This window comes from Prinia subflava, chromosome 11 (genome assembly GCF_021018805.1).
Source record: "Prinia subflava isolate CZ2003 ecotype Zambia chromosome 11, Cam_Psub_1.2, whole genome shotgun sequence".
NCBI lineage: Eukaryota > Metazoa > Chordata > Aves > Passeriformes > Cisticolidae > Prinia > Prinia subflava.
Genome location: NC_086257.1, coordinates 25185022 through 25204517, shown reverse-complemented (window position 1 = coordinate 25204517; position 19496 = coordinate 25185022). Strand labels below are relative to the sequence as shown.

Genomic DNA, 19496 nt, shown 5'->3' with positions numbered 1-19496 from the left:
CCGTGCAGCAGGGCGGGCAGGAGGAGGATGCTGCTGGAAATTCGCTGGGTTTCTCTCCCCCACCGATGCAGACTCGAGGTTTCTGTGAGCGAGGCCCCCTCACACCCTTCAGGATCTCTGCTCTGCCGCTGCTGCCAGCACTGCCCCTCCTGCAGCTCCTCTGTGCGGGTTTATCCCGGTGCTGCCCCATCTCCTCCCCGGGGTGGGGAGGCAGCGGAGGCTCTGTCCGCTGCCCCCGGGCTGCCGGCCCACCCGCAGGAGAGGGGGAGGCTTCTCCAGCCAGGAAAGCGCTGCTGGCTTCCCTGCTCAGGGCCAGTGCCTGCCAGTCAATCAGCTACATCAGCCAAAGTTGCCTGAGTTTCCTGGTTTCCCTTTCTAAAGAGGGTTGCAGAATTCTTTAAAAAGATGGAAAGAAGTGTGAAATGCTGCCAGTTTGCAGACGGAGCTCACAGGAGAGCGGCTGCAGGCCCTATAGTGCACAAAGAAGTGATTTTTTAACAAACCCTCTGCTGGTCCCAGTGCTCCTCAACCCAAGAACAACTTTTCAATATGAGATCTCCCTAAAAGACAGAGCTTTGCAAGCACTTCAGATGTTTCCCAAGCTGTGAGACTCATCAGATCTATGCGGTTTTTCCAGTGAACCCGACAAGTTTTAACATGACTTGAATGAAGCATGAAGGAAGAGAACATTTATTCTCTTCATATAGAGAAGAGAGCTCAAGTTTTCTTTCCTGTACTGAAAGAGGTGAAAGGGAATATAGTACAAACCCTTTTAAAGCAAATTCAGATCTTGTAGCTACTGAATCTTACTTTATATGAGTTAAGCTCTTTCAGGAAGGGAGTTACGGGAACAATGGACCCACCTGCACTTTGAGTCGTATCTTAGAAGGATGGATTAGTAGAAACTGATTTTTTTTTTTGCCACCACGAATACCAGGTATGAGTGAATCAAAGCATGGTAAAGGCATGCTATTTTGAGAACTTTTCACGCTTTGAATTGACCAGAAATTCAGTTTATGGTTCCAAGTCTGGTTTTCAGCAACTCTATGTTAATGCCTATTTTTCCACCCAAGGGTGAGAAGGTTCCAGCAGATTCACTGAACAGCCTCTCGAACGCTTTTCTGAGGTCAGAGTCACTTACCTGTCACCATGGTCGCCTCCCGCTTGTCCCGGAGCTGCATCCCGAGCGTGCCTCGGACTCCTCCAAACGCACCTTGGAACTACAGGAGGCAGGAGAGCATTTCCTGGGAGACGGCGGCTGAACCAGCCATGGTTGGCAGTAAGACTTTGGGGCTTCCGATGGCTTTTTTGGGGGGATACCCGATCAGAGAGCCAAAATTCCCCTGGCCAGGAGCAACTGGAGCAACTGGCTTTGTCATTCCCGGGAATGACTCACCTGCCGGGGCAGGTGAGCGCCCCGCGCACTTCCTGGCTGCGGAGCAGCCCGGGACGCAGACGGTGATTCACCGGGAGGCGCTGGGCGCTGGGGCAGCCTCTGCGCCGGGAGACGCTGCGGAGCCTGCAGCGCTTGGGGCTGCCCTGCCCCTGCCTCCCGGGGCTCCCCTGGATCTAACCACAGCCTCAAAAATCTGGGGCTGGATAGATGGAAATATCTGCTAATCGAGGTTATCTTGCCAATTGTTAATTTGATTATATTTAGGTTATTTTTAATGTTGTGCTTTGAACAGGTCCTCCCTTCTAAATAACGTGTAGGATGAATGGAGAACACCAAGTCTGTCCCTCGGGGTTCCAGCTAACAGCCTGAGGGTCTGTGTCCTGCCGTGGTGCTCCCTAGGACTGACTGAGCCCGCAGCCTCCCACAGCCCTGCCCCCCGTGGCCCTGGCTGTACCCACGTTTACAGTCAGACTATTTAGTGCTTTTAGAGCACTGAAATAATCATGGGATAAAATTGGCACATATTATATTGGGACAAAGTTCTGCTTATGCCAGTGGAGGATGAAGTGGGTGGTTTTCCATATCTGCTGCCTTCTTTAAGAGAAAGGAAATTCCCTTCTCTCTTGTACAAAATTCAGGAGAAAAGAAAAAGTAATCCCAATGCTCTGAGAGCAGTGGCTGCCAAGGCCATTTTCTGTCTGTTCTGCCTGGACATTTCCACAGACATTTTAAAATTTTGTTCTCAGCTGTCTGAGGGGCTGAACTCCCAGTGCCCCTCTGCTGAGACTGGACACTCCCTGCACAGGAGCCCTGTCAGCTGCAAGGGGCCAAGCCAGAGCAGGACCCACCCGCTGCCCCCGCAGTGCTGAGCAGCTTCTGCTGGCCTCTGGCAGGGACCCGTGTGCTAAATCCCACATTTCTGCTTGTGGGCAGGCTGTAAAGTTTCCTCTTGCCTCGGGACCTCTCCCTTGGATCAGGCACAGGCCCTGATCACAGGAGGCTGCTGGCACAGCCCAGCTTTTGCAAGGCAAAGCAAACCCATGCAGATGAAGCTGCAGGAACAGGGGCTCACTCTGTTGTGCTTTCAGCTTTGTTATCCCTGGCTGCCAAACTTATCCCAGCAGCTGGGTAAGGATGTCAGTAGGGGATGGTCCCTGCTGCAGGAGCATGGCACCCCTGAGGATGGAGAAGGCTTTCCCTGCAGGTAGGGAGAGGAGCCTTGATGGAGCCTTTGCCTTGCACGTGTAGGATGGTGTGTGCCAGCCTCCACTTCACCTTCTTGTGGCTGTCCTTGTGCTCCTGGGTTTGGCAGCTGCCTGTTGGAGACAGGGGAACAAAACTCAGAGGGTGTGTAGGGTTTGTACACTCCTGGAACAATCCCCTGCATCAGGCAGGGAGCTCCAGAGCCCGTGCTGTGAGGAGCACAACCCCTGCCCCTGCCCAAGGGCACAGCTGGGCTCAGGGAATGCTCTCCTGCAGCTCTCAGGCCTGCAGTCCAGGCAGGCACTACAGCACGTGTTCCCTGCCTTTGTGCTGCTGCTTTTCAGCACTGCCAGTGCAGGTGGTCTCCCAGGCTGGGGTCTGAGAACCACTGCAGCAGGATGTGCCGAGGGAAAAGAGAGAAGTTGTTGAAAATGAAAACTGAAATGTTTAAAAATGTAATTTAATTGCTTTCAGTGTTTAGGGGTTGGCACTCTGGGAGTGGTGTTTGCACACCAAAACTTGTGTGTTAGTAATTGCCAAATAATAACTAAAATCTGCACCAGAATGGTGCAGATTAGTTTGTTTAGATTTTGAATAGGGTGCAAAGGCACATGAACTTTTCTTTCAAATCTCTGTGTTTTGGTGTGCCAGTAGGACACGGTGGGTCCGAAGCCCCGAGCAGGCTCCAAGGAGGTGCTGGCTGCTCCCAGGCTGCAGCAGGTCAGGACGAGCTGACACACGAAACCCTGAAATGGGGGAGCTCCTCGTGAAAACAGCACCGAGGAAATGTGAGGGTCTGACGTGAAGAAAAGCTAAAGGTAACCTGTAACTTCATTATTGTTCACCTTATTTACAGGCTGGATGTCCCTTTTTGTGTGTTGATGATTAGAGAGCAGCTCTCAGATTTCATAAGAGCCCAAACAACGTTATTACAACAATTACTGTGTTGCCTCATTCTAAAACGTCTTCACTGCCATATTTAGCAATGTGAACTGCAAGGTTATGTTGAAGCAGATTCATCACCTGGGCAATGCACAGGCCTGGCTGTTTCTGTTTCTTAAGCAGAAAAGTGTCAGCGAGATCAGAGCGTGCAGCATGGGGAGGATTCTGCAGAGTTACAGCTGTGGAAGGTGGAGGTGCTTTTGTCAGGGGAAGAGCCTTGGAAGAGCTGACATTTCCCCTTTCCTGACATGGATCCCTCCATCACTGTGTGATGCCTGTCGCTAACAGGGAAGGAGAGAGGAAAGTATCTAATTAAGAACTGACTTTAAAAGCTCCGTTCTTTTTCCCTCAGTCCTCCAGTTCCTCACCGTGGGCTGATAGGGGACCTGTGGTCCCAGGCCTTGGCTGGCTGATCCTGTCTGTAGGCTCAGGTCTGTCCTGGTGCCTTCAGTGCTCCCTGTGCCCTACTGGCTCTGTGCTTGTGCCCATGTGGGTCAGACCTGGCTGCCTGACTCGTCTGCCCAGATCCTGTTCAGGATGCAAAACACTGGTTTGCATCTCGAATCACCTGCAGCACTGCTGGGTGTCAGGAGGGTTCTCTGAGCACTCAGGGCTGTGGGAGCCTGGATGGGGGGATGTGTGTAGCTGTGCCAAGGGTCAGGATGTCTCTGGAGAGCACTTTGTCTCTGAGCACTCAGGAAATGCCGTGCTGTCCCTCTGGGGAGAGGCAGTCCAAAGACTGGAGGGTGCATGTGTTAGGTGAGGGTATAAAATACCACCTTTTTCTGAAACACAAGTAAAATAAAATATTTGTATAAGCCTCTATGTACACAAATGAGTGATTTCCTACTAGACTCGCATGCTGAGTGCCCTGTAGTTCCCTTTTCAGGAGCCCAGTGACCTGTAGGGATGTTTAGGACAAGTGTCAGTATTTTCTGTGTGCAGCTGGCGCACGGGAGCCTGGGACCAGGGTCACTGCTGCAAAGGGGTTCAAAGTTTTGTGCCCCTTTTCAGTTTCGAGGTTGTCTGGACTGAGGAGAAGCCGTGCAAGGGAACCCCTGTCTGTGGGAAGGGAGAGCCCTGCTGCTGCCCCGTGCTGTGATGGGCTGGAGTGAGCCCAGCACGGTGGGAATGGTGCTGGAGTTTGCTGTCCTGCACGGCTGCTGGGTCAGGTCAGGGCTTTGCTCAGCACTGCCAGCACCTTCGAGGCGGGCTGGGAGACAAATCAGGTTTGGAGAAATGCTGACTGCTGTATGGAATGCGCTGGTGAACTTTGGTGAATTCCATGAATGCCTTGGCTGCACTGCAGGAATGTGGGGAGCTCCATGGCAGGGTGCTGTGCTCCCTGCCTGTGCTCGGGCATCCTGCCAGGGCAGCTCTGCTCTCCAAACACGGCTCTGTTTGACCACGTGCAAAGCAAAATACTGACTGGGGTATCTCCTTGGCCCTTAAAAAACAGACACCTAAACTTTGAGGCATTTTAACTGTTGTGATTTTTGCTCCATCTGGAGGCAGTGACCTAGAGCCTTGTAGCAAAAATGTGCAAAATCCCAAGTGCTACAATTCAGGGACTTTTTTGCCTAAGTGGACCAAGCAGGTGTTCTGTCCTTGCAATCACCTTCACTTCTTTGCTACAGAGTTTGGTAGCTTTGGCTCCCTTTTACCTGCCTAAGAAACAACAGCTGAAAAACAGATGAGTAAGACTCCTCAGAAACCTTTGGCACACCCTTTATTTAAGGACCAACTCATCCCATTTTGTGGTTACACCCACCCTACACACAGGCTCTCAGCACTGAGCTGTGTGAGCTGCCAGTGTGTGTGCACAGCATTGGATGAGCCTTGATCACAAGCAGAAATCAGAAAATAAAGAAATTTTTTCAGTATCTTCTGAGTTTCTCAGTGCCACACTGCTCTGTAAATCCAGAGCTGGATGTAGTCAGTGCTGTGAGTCCTTGGGATCTCTGTGATTCAGAAGGAAGAGGGAGGACTGAGATGGAGGGTTTTGTCCTGAATCCCTCCCCACGCTGTGTGAGATTTGGGAACACAGATTTCAGTGGGCACCTGCTTTGTGGAAGGTCACATTCTCCCAGTGTTTAGCTCAGGCCCTTCTGTTGACTGTCAGCAGGTTGAGAGGAAGGTTTCCAGCCTCCTGTATGGTCCTCAAAGCAGTTACTAAAGTGCTGACTATTTCAGCAGCTAAGAATTTATCATATTTAATTTTCCTAAAGGAGTAAAGTTAATCCTGTTAACAGTGTATGTGTGTGGGGAGACCTTTAATGCAACACCATTTAATCTAAGAGGTAGAAAATGGCTGAGATAACACTGATTTATAGGGAAATCCAGAACCAACTGAAAGCTCATTGGAGATTAGTTCAGTTTCCGGTTAGGAAGGGTGTTACAGCAGTGGAGGGTATGTCATGTGAAGAAATCCAGTGGGTAGAAGATGCTAAATAAGACATACATCTCCCTATGTGGCAGAGGCTGGGGAACCCCAGAGGGAGATGTAATTAATGCACAGCAACCTAAAAGAGCTTGGAAAAAATCAAGCTGTATGGAGCAACCTGCTGGATTAAATTAGGCTGCTGTAAACAATGAATTTCTAAAAATAGCAGTCAAGTGGTGATCAAAGTGTCTGGCACGTGTGAGAGAGGGCAAAGGTGGCAGGAGAGCTGGAGAAAAAGGGATGGTTGGGGAAAAGGGACACTGCTGTCTTGAAATAGTGACATGAATTCCAGAATTTTGGATTAAAAGGTGGTTTCTGTCCAGGCACAGTTCCTGTGGGATAGCCAGGGGAAGCTCTGTGAGGGGTCTGGTGAGCTGGGTGGAGAGGATTCTCTGGATGGGGAGGCTCAGGAAGTGTCCCCTCCTCTTTGCCTGTTGGGACTGGGAAGGTGCAGGTGCCCCCAAGGGGGCATCTCTGGGTGTTCCTCCCTGGGGAGTGGTGGGTGCGGCTCAGCACCCCACGGCTCTGGGGCCCCTTGGAGGGGTAGGCAGCCCTGGGTGCTCTGCTGGGCAGAGGAGGAGCATGTCCTGGGGAGGCTGGGCTGTTACCCCACTGTCCCCCACCAGAGTCCTGCTGGGAGCAGAGAGGAAGGGTGGTGAAACTGTGGGTGCTAGGAAAGTAATTACATGTGTGAGAGAGGCCAGGAGGGATGGGAAGGGGCCGTGTCCTTCCCTCTGCTCCTCCTCCTCCCTGCTCTTGGTGTGCAGGCTAGCTGACACTCAGGGTAGGAGTTACTGACATACAGCCAGCAGCTCCCAAACAAAGCCGAATTGCAGCTGGAGTCAGTAAGCTGCTCGGCTGTTAGCAAGTGAGTTGTTTTAGTTAAAAGCAGATAGAATGAACCTGTGGATTGCCTTAGGCAGTTTGAGCAAGAGCCTTTTGCCCATTTAGGCTATGCAGTGAATGTACATAGAAAATCCATTTTGCTGCATTTATTGAGTGTTAATATTACTTGGCAAACACCCTTTTATGTTCTTCAGCAGAAGTAAACCAAACCATTTTTCAAGTTCTCTATGAACACGCAGAGTAGAGCGTGCAGCTGCAGAATCAGGACTCAGTAGGAGACACTCGTGTGTCCAGCTCAGTTTTTGGGCTTGTCTGGACTGTTCTCTGAAGAGCCTTTACCCTCCTGAACAGCACCTTCTCCACAAAGGGCTTGCACAGGAACAGGTAGATCAGAGGGTCCATGCAGACGTTGGTGGCCGCCAGCCACAGCGTGCTCTCCTTGGCCACGAAGAGCTGGTTCTGCAGCAGGCAGTCCATGTGGGCACTCGTTTGGCTCAGGGTGTAGGGGACCCTGCTGAAGTGGAAGGGGGCGAAGCACAGGAAGAACACGGTAAAAATGATGAATACTTTCCCCTTGATCCGCTTTTCGCTTCTGTTGCCTTTCTTCTGTGTTTTTACATAAGACTCATACACCTTTTTGGCAATAATTATGTAAAATAGCAACATGAGGATGAGGACAGTCCAGAAGATGAGCTGACAGATGTAGTTGACGGCTTCATGCCACTTGAGTCCGAGGTAACCCTTCAGGGAGGCACACTTCCTCACGGACTGGGGTGTCGCTGGCTTGTTGGACAAGATCATGTTGGGCAGAGAGAGAACAAGGAAGAAGACCCAGACCAGAGCCGCCAGGATCTTTGCTGAGGTCAGATTCTGCACCCAGAACTTCCCAAAAGGTCTCACGATCTTCAGAAATCTGTCGAAAGCGATGAGCCCCAGCAGCACGATGCTGGTGTACATGGTGTCGTAGAACACCACGGCCGAGAAGCGGCACACGAAGGCTCTGAGCTGCCACGGCCCCTGGCCAGAGTCCGTCAGAATCTTCAGAGGAAGCATCAGGGTCATTATAAAATCAGAAACTAAGATGTTTTTCAAGTAGACAATGAAAGTTGATGTGCTTGGAATGTGGAGGAAAGCCCAGCAAGCCAGGCTGTTCAGCACAAGCCCCAGGAGGAAGACGAGCGTGTAGAGCGCTGGGAAGAGCAGGTGGGTGATGGTGGTGTCTCGGTGGCACTGTGCAGAGGAGGGTGCTGCACTGGTGTTACCAGCAGTGCTCATGTTTGCAGAGTCTCCCATTGCTGGAAACTGGGTTAAAAAGGGAGAGAACACAAAACACAACCTTCTGTAGGCAGTATTGCATGTTCCTTACAATGACAGCAAGCTTGCATGAATAAACACAAACCTGAGCGTGTGTTAAGCAGGCCAATTTCTCTTCTGGTCCATAGAAAATCTAGATCTTTGCCAAAATTTAAATTGTTTATAAGCTAACATCCACTGAAGAGTTAAAAATGTTCATACTTATTTTGGGGTATGGATTACCCTAGGGTAATGTCACAGCTGGAAGTAAGAGCAGAATGCCTGGAGCACTGTTGGTCTTTCCATGGAAATGTATTTTAGCATTGAATAGAAATGTTAGATATGTGGCTCAAAAGCCAGACACCCACGGGTAAGTGACTTCTGGTAATTCTTTCCAAGCACCCCCTGTTTCCCTTTCCCAGCACAGCTTTAGATAGCATTTCCAAGGTCAGATGCACACAGGTGGCTCCCAGCCCTGAGCATCAGCTGCCCGAGCACCCATCACACCCCCAAACACTCCGACTCTGCAAGTACCTGGACAAACCTGCAGCAGCTCTTGCAGAGACCTCTGTGGCTGTCCCCGTCTCATCTGCTGTTCCTCTGCCAGCAGAAGCCTCGAGCAAAGTGTTGAGAGTGGGGAAATGTGTAGAAAGATGAGACCTTTTTCTGTTGGTGTGTGGTTTCCTTCCTCATTTTCACGTGTCGCCCGAGTTAGTCATATTTGCTATTGCTTTGTCTCTTCCCTTTGCTCTGTGTGAGAAAGCAAACCATCTTCCCCTAAACTGGGAAAGGAAGCCTGACCCTGTCCTCAAGGCAGACACATCTCTGGGTTTGTGTGTGCGTGGGACAGACCTGCCACACCTGGACTGGTGGGATGAGCAAACACAGAGCGTTTCCTGACAGCATTCCAGGATAACCCTCCAGTGCAGCTCCTCGTTGCTGTTTGTGTGTGAATTCCACGTTCTGGGTGGCAGCAGTCGTTGCCAATGAGTCTGATTGATTACAGGAGTCTGCTCAGAGCCACCCTGCAGCGGGTGCTCAGCTCCAGACCTGTGCACCGACGTGCTCAGGGACTGCCCCTCTCCCTGCACCTCTGCCACCGGCACACGGACCTGAGCTTGCTTTGGGTCTCCACAGTGGATTCCTGGGTGGTTTTGGCCCAGGTAGCTGGGGATGCCCTGTGCTGCTTGCAGCCACTTTCTGGTCCTGGCAGGAGCTCCTGCTGCATGGAAGGCTGTGGGTTGATGGTGTATTTTTGGGTATAATGCTGGAACTGGCTGCATTTCTCTGTGAACAGAGCTGTTTGTGTGGGTTTGTGGCTGCCTGCTGATGTGACAGCTGCGGCTCAGGGCTCACTGCCGTGTGGGCAGTGGCTCCTGTTCAGGCACTGCCTGGGGCAGGTGAGGATTGCTCCCCGAGGTGCTCAGGCTGCAGCTGAGGCAGGGGGTTGGTGCATCAGTACCTGGGACATTTTGGTTTAGTGTGGGTGCTGGTGTCGGGTGCTGAGAGCAAACAGCCTTGGGGGTGCCTGGGACTGAGCCACCCCCAGCCCTGCCAGCACTGGGATGTGTCCCTGGCTGCCCCAGCTGCCTCCTGTTCCCCCTGGTGACCATGGCAGGGTGTCACAGTCCATTGCAACGCCAGGGCTGATGTCCACGGCAGTGCCTGCCTTTTCTCCCAGGCTGAGCTGCTGCTGCTGCTCCCAGGTGTCCGAGGCAGCAGGAACCAGGGACCCCTGCACAGCCCTTGGGGGACAGGTGGGTCTGTGTGTCTGGTGTCTGGACAGCTCTCCTGATCAGGGAAAGCAGCTCCTGGGTAATTGCCACTCTCTCTCCATGTGTAGGTGCAAAAAGTGTGTGGAATGAGTACTGGGTGGGAGTGGGGCATTTGGCATCTCTCCCTGGGCACTAATGGGAACTGACCTGGCCTGGGGCCTGTGGGCTGTGGGGGAGCATGCGTGGGGGGCTGGACACTGTTCCCAGGGAAATCCTGGTGCCCTGTGGTGGTCCCCAGTTGCTGATGGTGTCAGCTGGAGCAGGGCCCCAAGCAGTTTGTGGCAGGCTGGATTCATCCCAGAGGGGTACCAGAGATGCACGGACCCCAAGGCTGAGTGTGGCAGTGAGTGAGCAGCAAGGGAGCTGCCTTTTAACTCCTTAGGAAATGGAGTTTGGGTGTAGAAGTCCCTGGCAGGCAGGGACATGTCCCAGGAAGGGTGCACAGGCCATGGCCTTGGCAGGATGAGCTCCTGTGTGATGGGGACACTCAACTGGAGCTGTTTGCAGTGCTGATAAATGAACCACAATTTATTCCTATAGCCCACAATCTATTCCATGTGCAAGGGCTGTGATACCTCAGAATGTCATGTACTTGAAAATACTTCCCTGGTTTTTTCAGGTTTTCCAAGTGCAAAAAGGGAAGTGGTTGAGTATTTTGTATAGTGCAAAAACCTGCCCTTAATCATCAGTAAAGAGGTTACCATGAGCCTGTCTTTCCCCAGGATCTCAGTATGATGTAAATTGAGCATTTGTATGTTTTCTAATAGAATGTTCTCTGTGAAAACATAGAGTTTTGTTTATTTATGTAGTACAGGGAAGGCTTTGGGGATTGAATTCATATCAAGATAAGCCTGATTATGAAATAATTTTCTCTGACATACAACTATTAATTATTGGTCAATGGATTAGGAACTGCAAGCATAGAATGAGATAAGCAAAGTGTTATTCTGTTACCAAAAATCTGCACAAATGGGTCCTCTACATCTGGCCTAGGCTTTGGTTTGCCTGCCCATTGCATACAAGGTGACAACTCCCTGTATTGAAAAATCACATGTACTGTGGACTTGATCTGCATTTCCCACATCCTGTGTTGTTGTGGACTTTACTCTGGCCCAAGTTCAGCTATTTCTGCAAAACCTTTACAAGTTCGTGATACCATCTGTAGCATTTCATGATGCTGTTTTAAGTTTTTCCTCACAGTTCCACCTTTGAGTTCAGACTTCTCCCCAGCAGTTCTCAGTGGAGGCTGGGCTCAGGGGAGCTCCTGTTTTGGCAGGGATGGAGGTTGAGGGTCGGGGGCTCCTCTTGTTTTTTAAGCTTTCTGCTTTTGCAGGCAGTGGTTCCAGGGTGCTCCTGCTTCATCTGCAGGACTATTTCTCAGGAAGTGGGTGAAGTTCTGTGCACTCTTCATGGATCTGTGCTCCTGCCACCCTCAACAGTCGTGTGTGGCCAGGCAGGGTCGTGTGGAGCCCTGAGGTCTAGAGCGGAGTCTCATCAGTGTCATCGCCCTCGTTCTGCTCCTTTGTGTGTGCCCCGAGCCCCAGCACGGCCCTGTGCTTGCACAGCACGTCCAGCAGGGATTTCCTGAATGATTTGCAAAGGAAAAAGTATATGAAGGGGTCCAGGCAGGCGTTGAGGGACGTCAGCCACAGCGTGGTCTCCTTCAGGTAGAACAGCGTGTTCTGGGCAGAGCAGTCAAACACATCTCTCGTCTGGCTCAGGGTGTAGGGGATCCTGGTAAAGTGGAACGGCACAAAACAAATAAAGAACACGGCAATTATTATGAAAACCTTGAGATTGACAGTCTTTTTGGATGCATTGCCTGTGCATCGTGTCCTTTTGTAGGATTTGTACAGTTCCTTGCTGATGAGGATGTAACACACCACTATGACTGCTAAGTTAACCCAGAAGATGAGCTGACAAATGTAGTTTACAACTTCGTGCCAGACTAAGCCAAACTCTGATTTGAGGAGAGCACACTTCCTTACGCTCTTGGGTGTTTTCTTCTTATTATTTAAAATCATGTTGGGTAATGAGAGAGCGAACATTGACACCCAGATTGCTGTGGACAGGATCTTGGCAGCTAAAAGGCTCCGTGGAGTTGCTGTTCTGAAAGGTGAGGCAGTTTTCTGGTAGCGATCCACAGTGATCAGACCAAGGAACAGGATGCTGATGTACATGGTGAAGTAAAACACAACCTGGGTGACCTGGCACACAAACCCTCGCAGGACCCAGGATACCAGCTTTGCATCACTGAGGATTTTAAATGGAAAAGTCAAGATCATGAGGAAGTCAGAAATTACAGTGTTTTTGAGGAAGATGATGAAATTGGATTTACTGGATATTTTAAAGAAGACCCACATTGCCAGGCCATTCATAGTGATCCCCACCAGGAACAGAAATGTGTAGAGTAAAGGGAAGATGACTTGGCTGACCCTGCTGTCACTGGTGCAGTTGCTGTCGTTCCTGGAGGAGCTGAATTGGGTTGTGGCTTTCATTTGCATTGTGGTAGTCCCTCTCCCTGGAGAAACAAACAGAAAATAAAAAAAAAAGAAATTGAGAGTTTTATCTGTTATGAGGCTTCAGCCTTTTCAGTCAGCTTTGAATTGTTGTGTTGTGAACAAATGCACTCAGCTGGGGGGGCCCGGGTGGGCCAGGGCAGCTCTCAGGTGTGCAGTGGTGCAGGAGTTTATGTGACTGCGTCTGTCTGGGCTGTGCCTGTGTAAAACAGGCACTGGGGGGGCTGACGTGCTCTCAGCTGATGCCCAAACCCTGACAAAGCTGTACTTCCTCCTAGAAGGTAGGAAAAGTTGGCTTTTGCTTTGAGGGATGAAGCAGGTTCATGTGCCAGGTCCGATCCGATGGGAACAGGTCCTGGCAGAGCAGGGACAGCCCCAGGGGCCCCAGACTGAGGGCAGGGTACCAGCAGGAGTGGCTGTTCCCTGGGCTGGTCTCACTGGGGGCTCCTCGGCAGCTCTTCACCATGGGTGTGAAGCACTGCTCCTCTGGAATCCCTGGCAGCAGGCACAGCCAGAGGGGCAGCTCAGCATCCCAGGCCTGCGGCTCACACCCTCCTCTTCTGGGAGCTGGTTTCTTGGCCAGTGACAGCTGCAGATTCCAGATGATGCACTACAAGCGTCTGCTTCTGTTTTCTGTAGAAAAGAGAGAGAAATGAAATTTTAAGAAATAATTAGCAGTTTGCTTGCTGCTGTTGTCTGACTCCCAGAGGCACTATTTGTAAAGGGAGCAGGGATTTGTCAGATTGTGTAACTTTTCTGAGCACAGAGCTGCGTTCCTGTCTGCTCCTTTTGGTCCTGTGAGTCCTTAGTGTTATTTCAGTACACAGACTTGTTTCTTAAAACTTTTAAAGTGCCCCAAAGAAGCAGTGATTTATTACTTTAGGGAAGGTTATTATGAAGGAAATATTTCTTCCATATGTGACTTGCAGAGCAGTGCTTCGAGTTTTTAAGCTAGGTACAGTATGTCAACATTATATGATATATCCATGTAATTGAAAGACTAAATATAAACAGTTACAATGAAATAAGCCACACACATTTCAATTTCTCTGGGATGTGCAAGACAGGACTTCAGGAGTTGCATCTGTTTCTCAATGGATTTGTATGTAGTAAGTGTCACAGTTTCTAACCATCTGTCCTCCATTTCCTGATCTGCTGCAGAACATTGATCCAGGGGACAGTTTGGAGATTTTCCCTTCTGTGTCTTTACCCCACTCAGCAGTGATTCCCTTGGGCACTGTTTCCTCCGTGGTGGCAGCCACAGGAGATATTTTTGTGTCAGAGTTGGTTGCTTCCCCTCAGGTTTCTGCAGGTGATGACAGGGACAGACAAAGAGGCTTCCCCTGTATCTGCTCTTTCCAGGATGGATCCTCGAGCCGTGTGTGTAACCAGCACTTGATTCTCCTGTGTGGGTGGGTCAGGAGTGTGATGAAGGCATCAGCTGAAGATTGCCAGAGACACCTCAGAACCCTGAACAAGAGGAGCGCCACAGAAATGCGTGGTAGCTGCTCCAACGCTGCTGGAGCAGAGCTCACAGGAGCTGGGAGCTCAGCACGTTGTCTGGAGCCCTGCACATCAGCCCAGCACTTGGTTTCCTCCTCTTGGCAGTCACTGGGAGAGGGGCTGAGCAGAGCCCTGCCGTGGTGCCTGGGGGTGACCCCTGGCCACCACAAATCCCAGTTTTCCGCTGTAGCAACTGCCTGCAAACACTTGTGTTGGGATAAAGCCTGGAATGTGTGACCCATGTCCCTTGCCCTCCTGGTGGCACTGAGGGACTGCTTGCAGCTCTTCTGGAGGGTCACCTCTTTGCACTGGGATAACGTCTCACTAGCTTTGACAGTGGTTCATGCTCTGCTGTATCTATCCCAATTATAATGGAAAATTGGGGCAAGTAGGGTTTGTCTGGTCATGACTAAACTTACTAAAATTTTTATTGTCTTTTAAATCACTAACCATGGAAACCTGCAAGGGCTCCATTAAATATAAAATTACTGAGGTAGCCTTTTATATCTGTTCAGTTGAGGATGAAGGATGGAAGGCCAGGAAGACCAAACCAAAGGCATTTCTGACCTTGGGAACTGTGTTCACGAAATGGCAGCCGTTGTCCTGTTCTGATCAACATCAGGTGACATCTCAGGTCGTGTGGCAAGTGGTGACCCTCGCAGTGCTGCTGTCCCTGAGGAGCCCTCAGTCCCCTCTGACTGCTGATGTTCCTGCTCCCAGGTCTCCAGCAATGTCCTCCAGCAGGTCACTAGCTCTGCCTCAGGAGCACGGTGCCATCTGCCCTTGGCTCACCACATGCAGCTCATCCTCGATCCCGTGGAGCCAGCACTGGGCATCAGTGGACTTACAGACCTTGCAGTAGAGGTGAGCAGAGCTCATTTTGGGCAGTTTTGTCAGGACAAAGCTGCAGTACGTTTTTTATGAAGGCAGAAAAACCCCAAGATCTGGACTGCGAATTCCCCCGATTTGATGCCTTGTGCTTGTATCTGTTTCAGTTTCCTGTCCTCTGAAACAGAATGCCAGGCACTTCCCCATTCTCTTGTACTGTGACAGTGGTGGAGAATCAATACATGCATTTTATTTTTAAATTTTTCGGAATTAATAAAAATCTAGATTATTTTAACATAAAGGGGTTTAGGATGAGGTTTTCTGTTTTGGACCGAACCATTGTAATATTCAGTATCACATCTGATTGCCTGAAATACCATAAATTTCTGAGGAGTAGCTCTGAGGGGTGGTTTTTCTACTTTAACCATTTATTTAGCTTCCTCTTCCCCTTTTTCTGAATGAACAGTGAAACCTTATAGTTTGCCGCACAGTTTATCCTTAAGGTTTTTTGGTTTTTTCCTCCTGTTTCAGGTGCTTAACTGGGCGTTGCTTCCAGTCTGTTATTTGTGTGTGTTCCCAGCTGCTGAACGAGCTGAGCCCGGTGGAGGCCGAGCTGCAGCTGCAGGTGCCCACCCTGGCTGGGAGCTGTGTCTGCATCTGCACCTGCATGGGCCCCACGCCTGCCTCACCCTCAGCTCCGAGCACAGCTCCACGTCCTCCGGGGCTCCAGGGTGGCACCTTTGCCTTTCCAGAGTGCTCTGGGTCTCTCTTCAGCAGAAAAAGCCTTTAGGCTCGGGTAGCAGGTGCAGCAGGGCTGCTGGGGGCTGTAGGTGAGCTCAGGGCAGGGGAGGACGGGTCACCTGCACCGCCTGTGCCCCGCTTTGCAGCTTGGCCAGGGAGGGCTTGTGCCCCGCTCTGCCCTGGGCTCCCTGAGGGCTCTGCCACAGGTGACACCAAGCTGAGTGAGGCCTGTCAGCCTGGTGAGGGCCAGTCCCGTTCCCCAGCTGGCAGAGGGGGTTTGTGATCTGGGATAGCATGGACACGTTTCTCAGGTGCATTGGGATGGACTGGGGATGGCTCTGTTCGCAGCTGTGGGGGTGGTGAAGCACGTTGTGAGTCCTGGGAGTGCTCCTCTCCAGACAGGTGCATTTTAGCTCACCTGTGTGACCTGTACGTGTCCTGCAGCCACCCGAGCAGCAGGTCTGGAGACCTGTTCAGGTGGGTGCTGAAGGAGCTCCTGTCGCCCCTCTCACAGGCTGGTGTGGGCTGCCGGGGTTTCCCTTTGCTTTGCATCCCGAGGAAATCTCCGCGGCCTTTGCAGCCTTCGCTGCACGGGTGCCGCTCCCCTGCCCGTGCCGGGGCAGCGCGGGGCGGTCCCCAGGGGATGTGCGGTCCCAGGGAATTTGCAGTCTCGGAGGATGGTCGGTGCCGGGACTGTGTAATCCCGGAGGATATTCGGTCCCAGGGAATGTTCGGTCCCAGAGGATGGTCGGTGCCCGGAGGATGTGCGGTCCCGGGGGATGTTCGGTCCCGGAGGATGTTCGGTCCCAGGAGGATGTTCGATCTCCTGAGGATGGTCGGTGCCGGGGCGGGGCGGTCCCCGGAGGATGTTCGGTCCCAGGGAATGTTCGGTCCCAGAGGATGGTCGGTGCCCGGAGGATGGTCGGTGCCCGGAGGATGTTCGGTCCCGGAGGATGGTCGGTGCCCGGAGGATGTTCGGTCTCCTGAGGATGGTCGGTGCCGGGGCGGGGCGGTCCCCGGGGGATGGGCGGTCCCAGGGGATTTGCGATCCCGGAGGATGTGCGGTCCCCGGAGGATGTGCGGTCCCCGGAGGATGTGCGGTCCCCGGAGGATGTTCGGTCCCGGAGGATGTTCGGTCCCGGAGGATGTGCGGTGCCGGGGCCGTGCGGTGCCGGGGCCGCGGGGAGCAGGGGCTGAGCCCTCTCCCGTGGGTGTCGGCGCAGGGGCTGAGCTCTGCCGCAGCTCGGGACCCTCCGGTGCTGCGGGCCCCCCTCGCCCGCTGCCCTCGGGGCTGGGCGTGCCTGGGGCGGTGCTGGGGCCCCTCGGCTGCAGCACGGGCTGTGCTGGGTGGAAAACCTGCAAACCCTCAGCTGCCGCAGCTGTGGTGCTCTGTGAAGGTTTCCTCTGATGTGGGGAGAGGCACAAACGCGGTTGAGTTTGTGAGGTTTTATGCTGGAATGTTCTGTTCCTTGTTTTTTGAATTAAAAAAGAATTAGGTTCCCATGTGCCGTATTTTTGGCTTTTACTTTGTAAAGGAGGAGTGGAAACCTTTCAAATGCGATTCCACATCCTGTGGTACTCACAAACTGTCCCAGTTGCTGTTTCCCCTCCTGGTTTGTGTCCCTTGTTTGGGTCTGCAGAGTTCAGGTTTATGGTTTCATTTCATAGAGAGCAGGAAAGTATTTCTCAGTATTAATATTTTAATAGGTTTACAGACACCTGGCAGCAGTAGCATTTAATCAGAAACACTAGGAAAAAGAAATAGGAAATATAGAAGAACTACACAAGTATCTGAGCTCTGTATTAATCTCCTCTGCTTACAATCTAAAGTTCACTAACACAATAAAAATAACAAGTTTTAAAAATGTTAATCTACAATAACAAGTCAAAACAGTGTCTAGTAATAACACAAGGTATTTAATATTTTGTTTAAGAAATGATACACAGAACTTGTTTGGAAGCACCTTTTTTTTTTATCAGGTGGAGTTAGAAATTCCTGAAAAGTGTTAATAAAATTTATGTATATATTTTGAAACCCCTATACTTAAGGCAATAACACTACATTCACGTTCCTCTCCTTGCTACATTCGAAACACCCAACCCCAGTGCATGTTCACAGTAACATTTTCAGCTCCTCCCAGCCTGCTGTAAGCCCAGCAGTTTCTCTCAGTCACTTTGAAGCAATATTAAATTACAGTTCACAAATGCTCACAGTTAGAGGCTCACTCTCTGTGGGTTGGTGTGCTCTGCTCTCCTCTGCTGTGTCTTCTGAGTGTGTGTCTGTGAGGGAGGGGTATGTTTGGTTTCATGTGCCTGGAACTGTTACTTATCTTCCCTAAGCTTCCTCTTTCTAAATAATTCTTTCACTTAAAAAAAAAAATTCTGTCTCCTGACCACTCCTTCAGCATTGCTCCTGGTGCAAGGGCTGTGTCTGAGTGGAACACTCCATGGATTTCTGTTTTGCTGTTGCACTGGCTGTCAGAGCAGAGGGCTAACATCAGACATTGTCCTTCATGTAATTAATTACCCTGCTAATGGCCTTGTCCTCCTGCCCTGGGGTATCAGGGCTGGCAGTGACAGGGTGTCCCAGGGCTGCAGGACATCTTAGATGTTAACTTCAGTTCATAGATTCTTTTCAGTAGTGAGAAAGTCTTCCCAGTTGGGCTAATTGGTGAAATTTGTCCCTGTGATATAAAACCCCATGCTGGAGACAAACTCTCCCTGGAATATTTTTGGTGTGAAATTTGCATTCCTCACTAATGCCTATTTTTCTCCCTGAAGAAAACCACTTCACATATTGATGTTCCTGGCCTGGGACAGTTCTTGCCCTTTTGTCTAATCATTAATGTCAAAATATGAGCTCTAAGTATCTTTTCAGATACTTAATTCCAGATTATTCAAAAATTCATTTAGTTACCTTATTATCAAATGTAGCTTGAATTTGTATAAATGTTCTCATTTCTCCTTAAGGAATTCCCTCTGCCCTGCTGCAGCTCAGTGGGTCACAGCACCTGGAGGGGGTGGCAGTGTTGGGAAGAGAGCTGAGGATGCCTGGAGTCCCAGGAGGATGTTGGGGGGAGGATGTTGGGCCTCACCCAGCTGCTCACAATTTCAGCCCTAGAAATGTCCAAGAAGTGATTGAAATTCAAGACTTTGCAGGAAAACTTGAAGGAACTAGGTGTATCAGCCTTATTATCTGGTAGATGTTGCTTATCCAAAATGAGTTTGAAAATGTGTATGAAGTGCTAACGCAGCCAGGGTTTTGTCATGCCAGCAGCTTTCCTGCAATGTGCACTTGCAGGCAGCTCTGTTTCTGGTCCTCAGCAGTTCCAGGGTGAAGCAGATAATCAACAGCAGCACTCAGCCTTTGAGCTCCAGCTTTCTGTGGGACCCAGAGTTCACCCTGGATCTCCTGGGGAGCCCCTCAGCTCCCAGCAGTACCTGCTGGTGCCAGGGCAGCTGCTGCAGCCCGGTGTGCAGCGCCTGCTGAGCTGTGCAGGGGCTGCAGGGCTGGGCCAGCTGAGCCCACCTGGGGCTTCAGGGGCTCTGCACACATTGCCTTTCACCTCTCTGTCAGGGGTCTTCTTTTCTGCAATGGTTTTCATCCCTGTTGCTGAAATTGTATTGAGCACAGTACTCTGAGTTGCTTTTGTTAAATCAGTCTGGGTAGTTTGGCAGAAGGGAGGAGGGAGGAGCAGGCACTGCTGTCAGTCAGGAACAGTTTGGTATCAGCAGTTGTGCTGCTTCAGACTGGACAGCTCAGACAATCTTTGCTTGTTTGAAGTCTGGAAATGAGGGAAGGTTCTGCATTAGGTCACTGCCTCCTGTTATGATGGGTGTTTCATTTATTAAATGTGTAATTTATAGATTATGGATTTTGTCTACATAGATTTTTGAATAATCTGGTTTTTAAAAGTATTAAGAGGTTTTATTGGGGGAATTGGTTTAAACTGACAGAGAGTAGGTTTACATTGGATATGAGGAAGGCATTCTTCCCTGGGAGGGTG

The 19496-nt window shown here is 50.8% G+C and overlaps 2 protein-coding genes across 5 annotated transcripts; both read right to left on the bottom strand.

Moving 5' to 3' along the window:
• Nucleotides 1-6974: 6974 nt before the first annotated feature.
• Nucleotides 6975-8751, bottom strand: P2RY13 (purinergic receptor P2Y13). Of its 2 annotated transcripts, none has more exons than XM_063408538.1 (2): nucleotides 8658-8751; nucleotides 6975-8132 (listed from the first exon to the last, which is right to left on the bottom strand). In XM_063408538.1, exon 2 carries the CDS (start codon nucleotides 8121-8123, stop codon nucleotides 7092-7094), a length of 1032 nt encoding a protein of 343 aa, XP_063264608.1. In that variant the 5' UTR covers nucleotides 8124-8132; nucleotides 8658-8751; the 3' UTR covers nucleotides 6975-7091. The 2 variants fall into 2 exon arrangements, with proteins under 2 accessions (XP_063264608.1, XP_063264607.1); XM_063408537.1 differs by having other exon boundaries at nucleotides 8668-8732.
• A 1707-nt stretch (nucleotides 8752-10458) lies between these two features.
• Nucleotides 10459-17803, bottom strand: P2RY12 (purinergic receptor P2Y12). Of its 3 annotated transcripts, XM_063408542.1 has the most exons (4): nucleotides 17702-17803; nucleotides 12822-13050; nucleotides 12260-12419; nucleotides 10459-12151 (listed from the first exon to the last, which is right to left on the bottom strand). In XM_063408542.1, the coding sequence occupies exons 3-4, from the start codon at nucleotides 12400-12402 to the stop codon at nucleotides 11377-11379; spliced, it is 918 nt and encodes a 305-aa protein (XP_063264612.1). In that variant the 5' UTR covers nucleotides 12403-12419; nucleotides 12822-13050; nucleotides 17702-17803; the 3' UTR covers nucleotides 10459-11376. The 3 variants fall into 3 exon arrangements, with proteins under 3 accessions (XP_063264612.1, XP_063264611.1, XP_063264610.1); XM_063408541.1 differs by having other exon boundaries at nucleotides 10460-12419; nucleotides 12881-13050; XM_063408540.1 differs by having other exon boundaries at nucleotides 10461-12419.
• Nucleotides 17804-19496: the final 1693 nt, after the last annotated feature.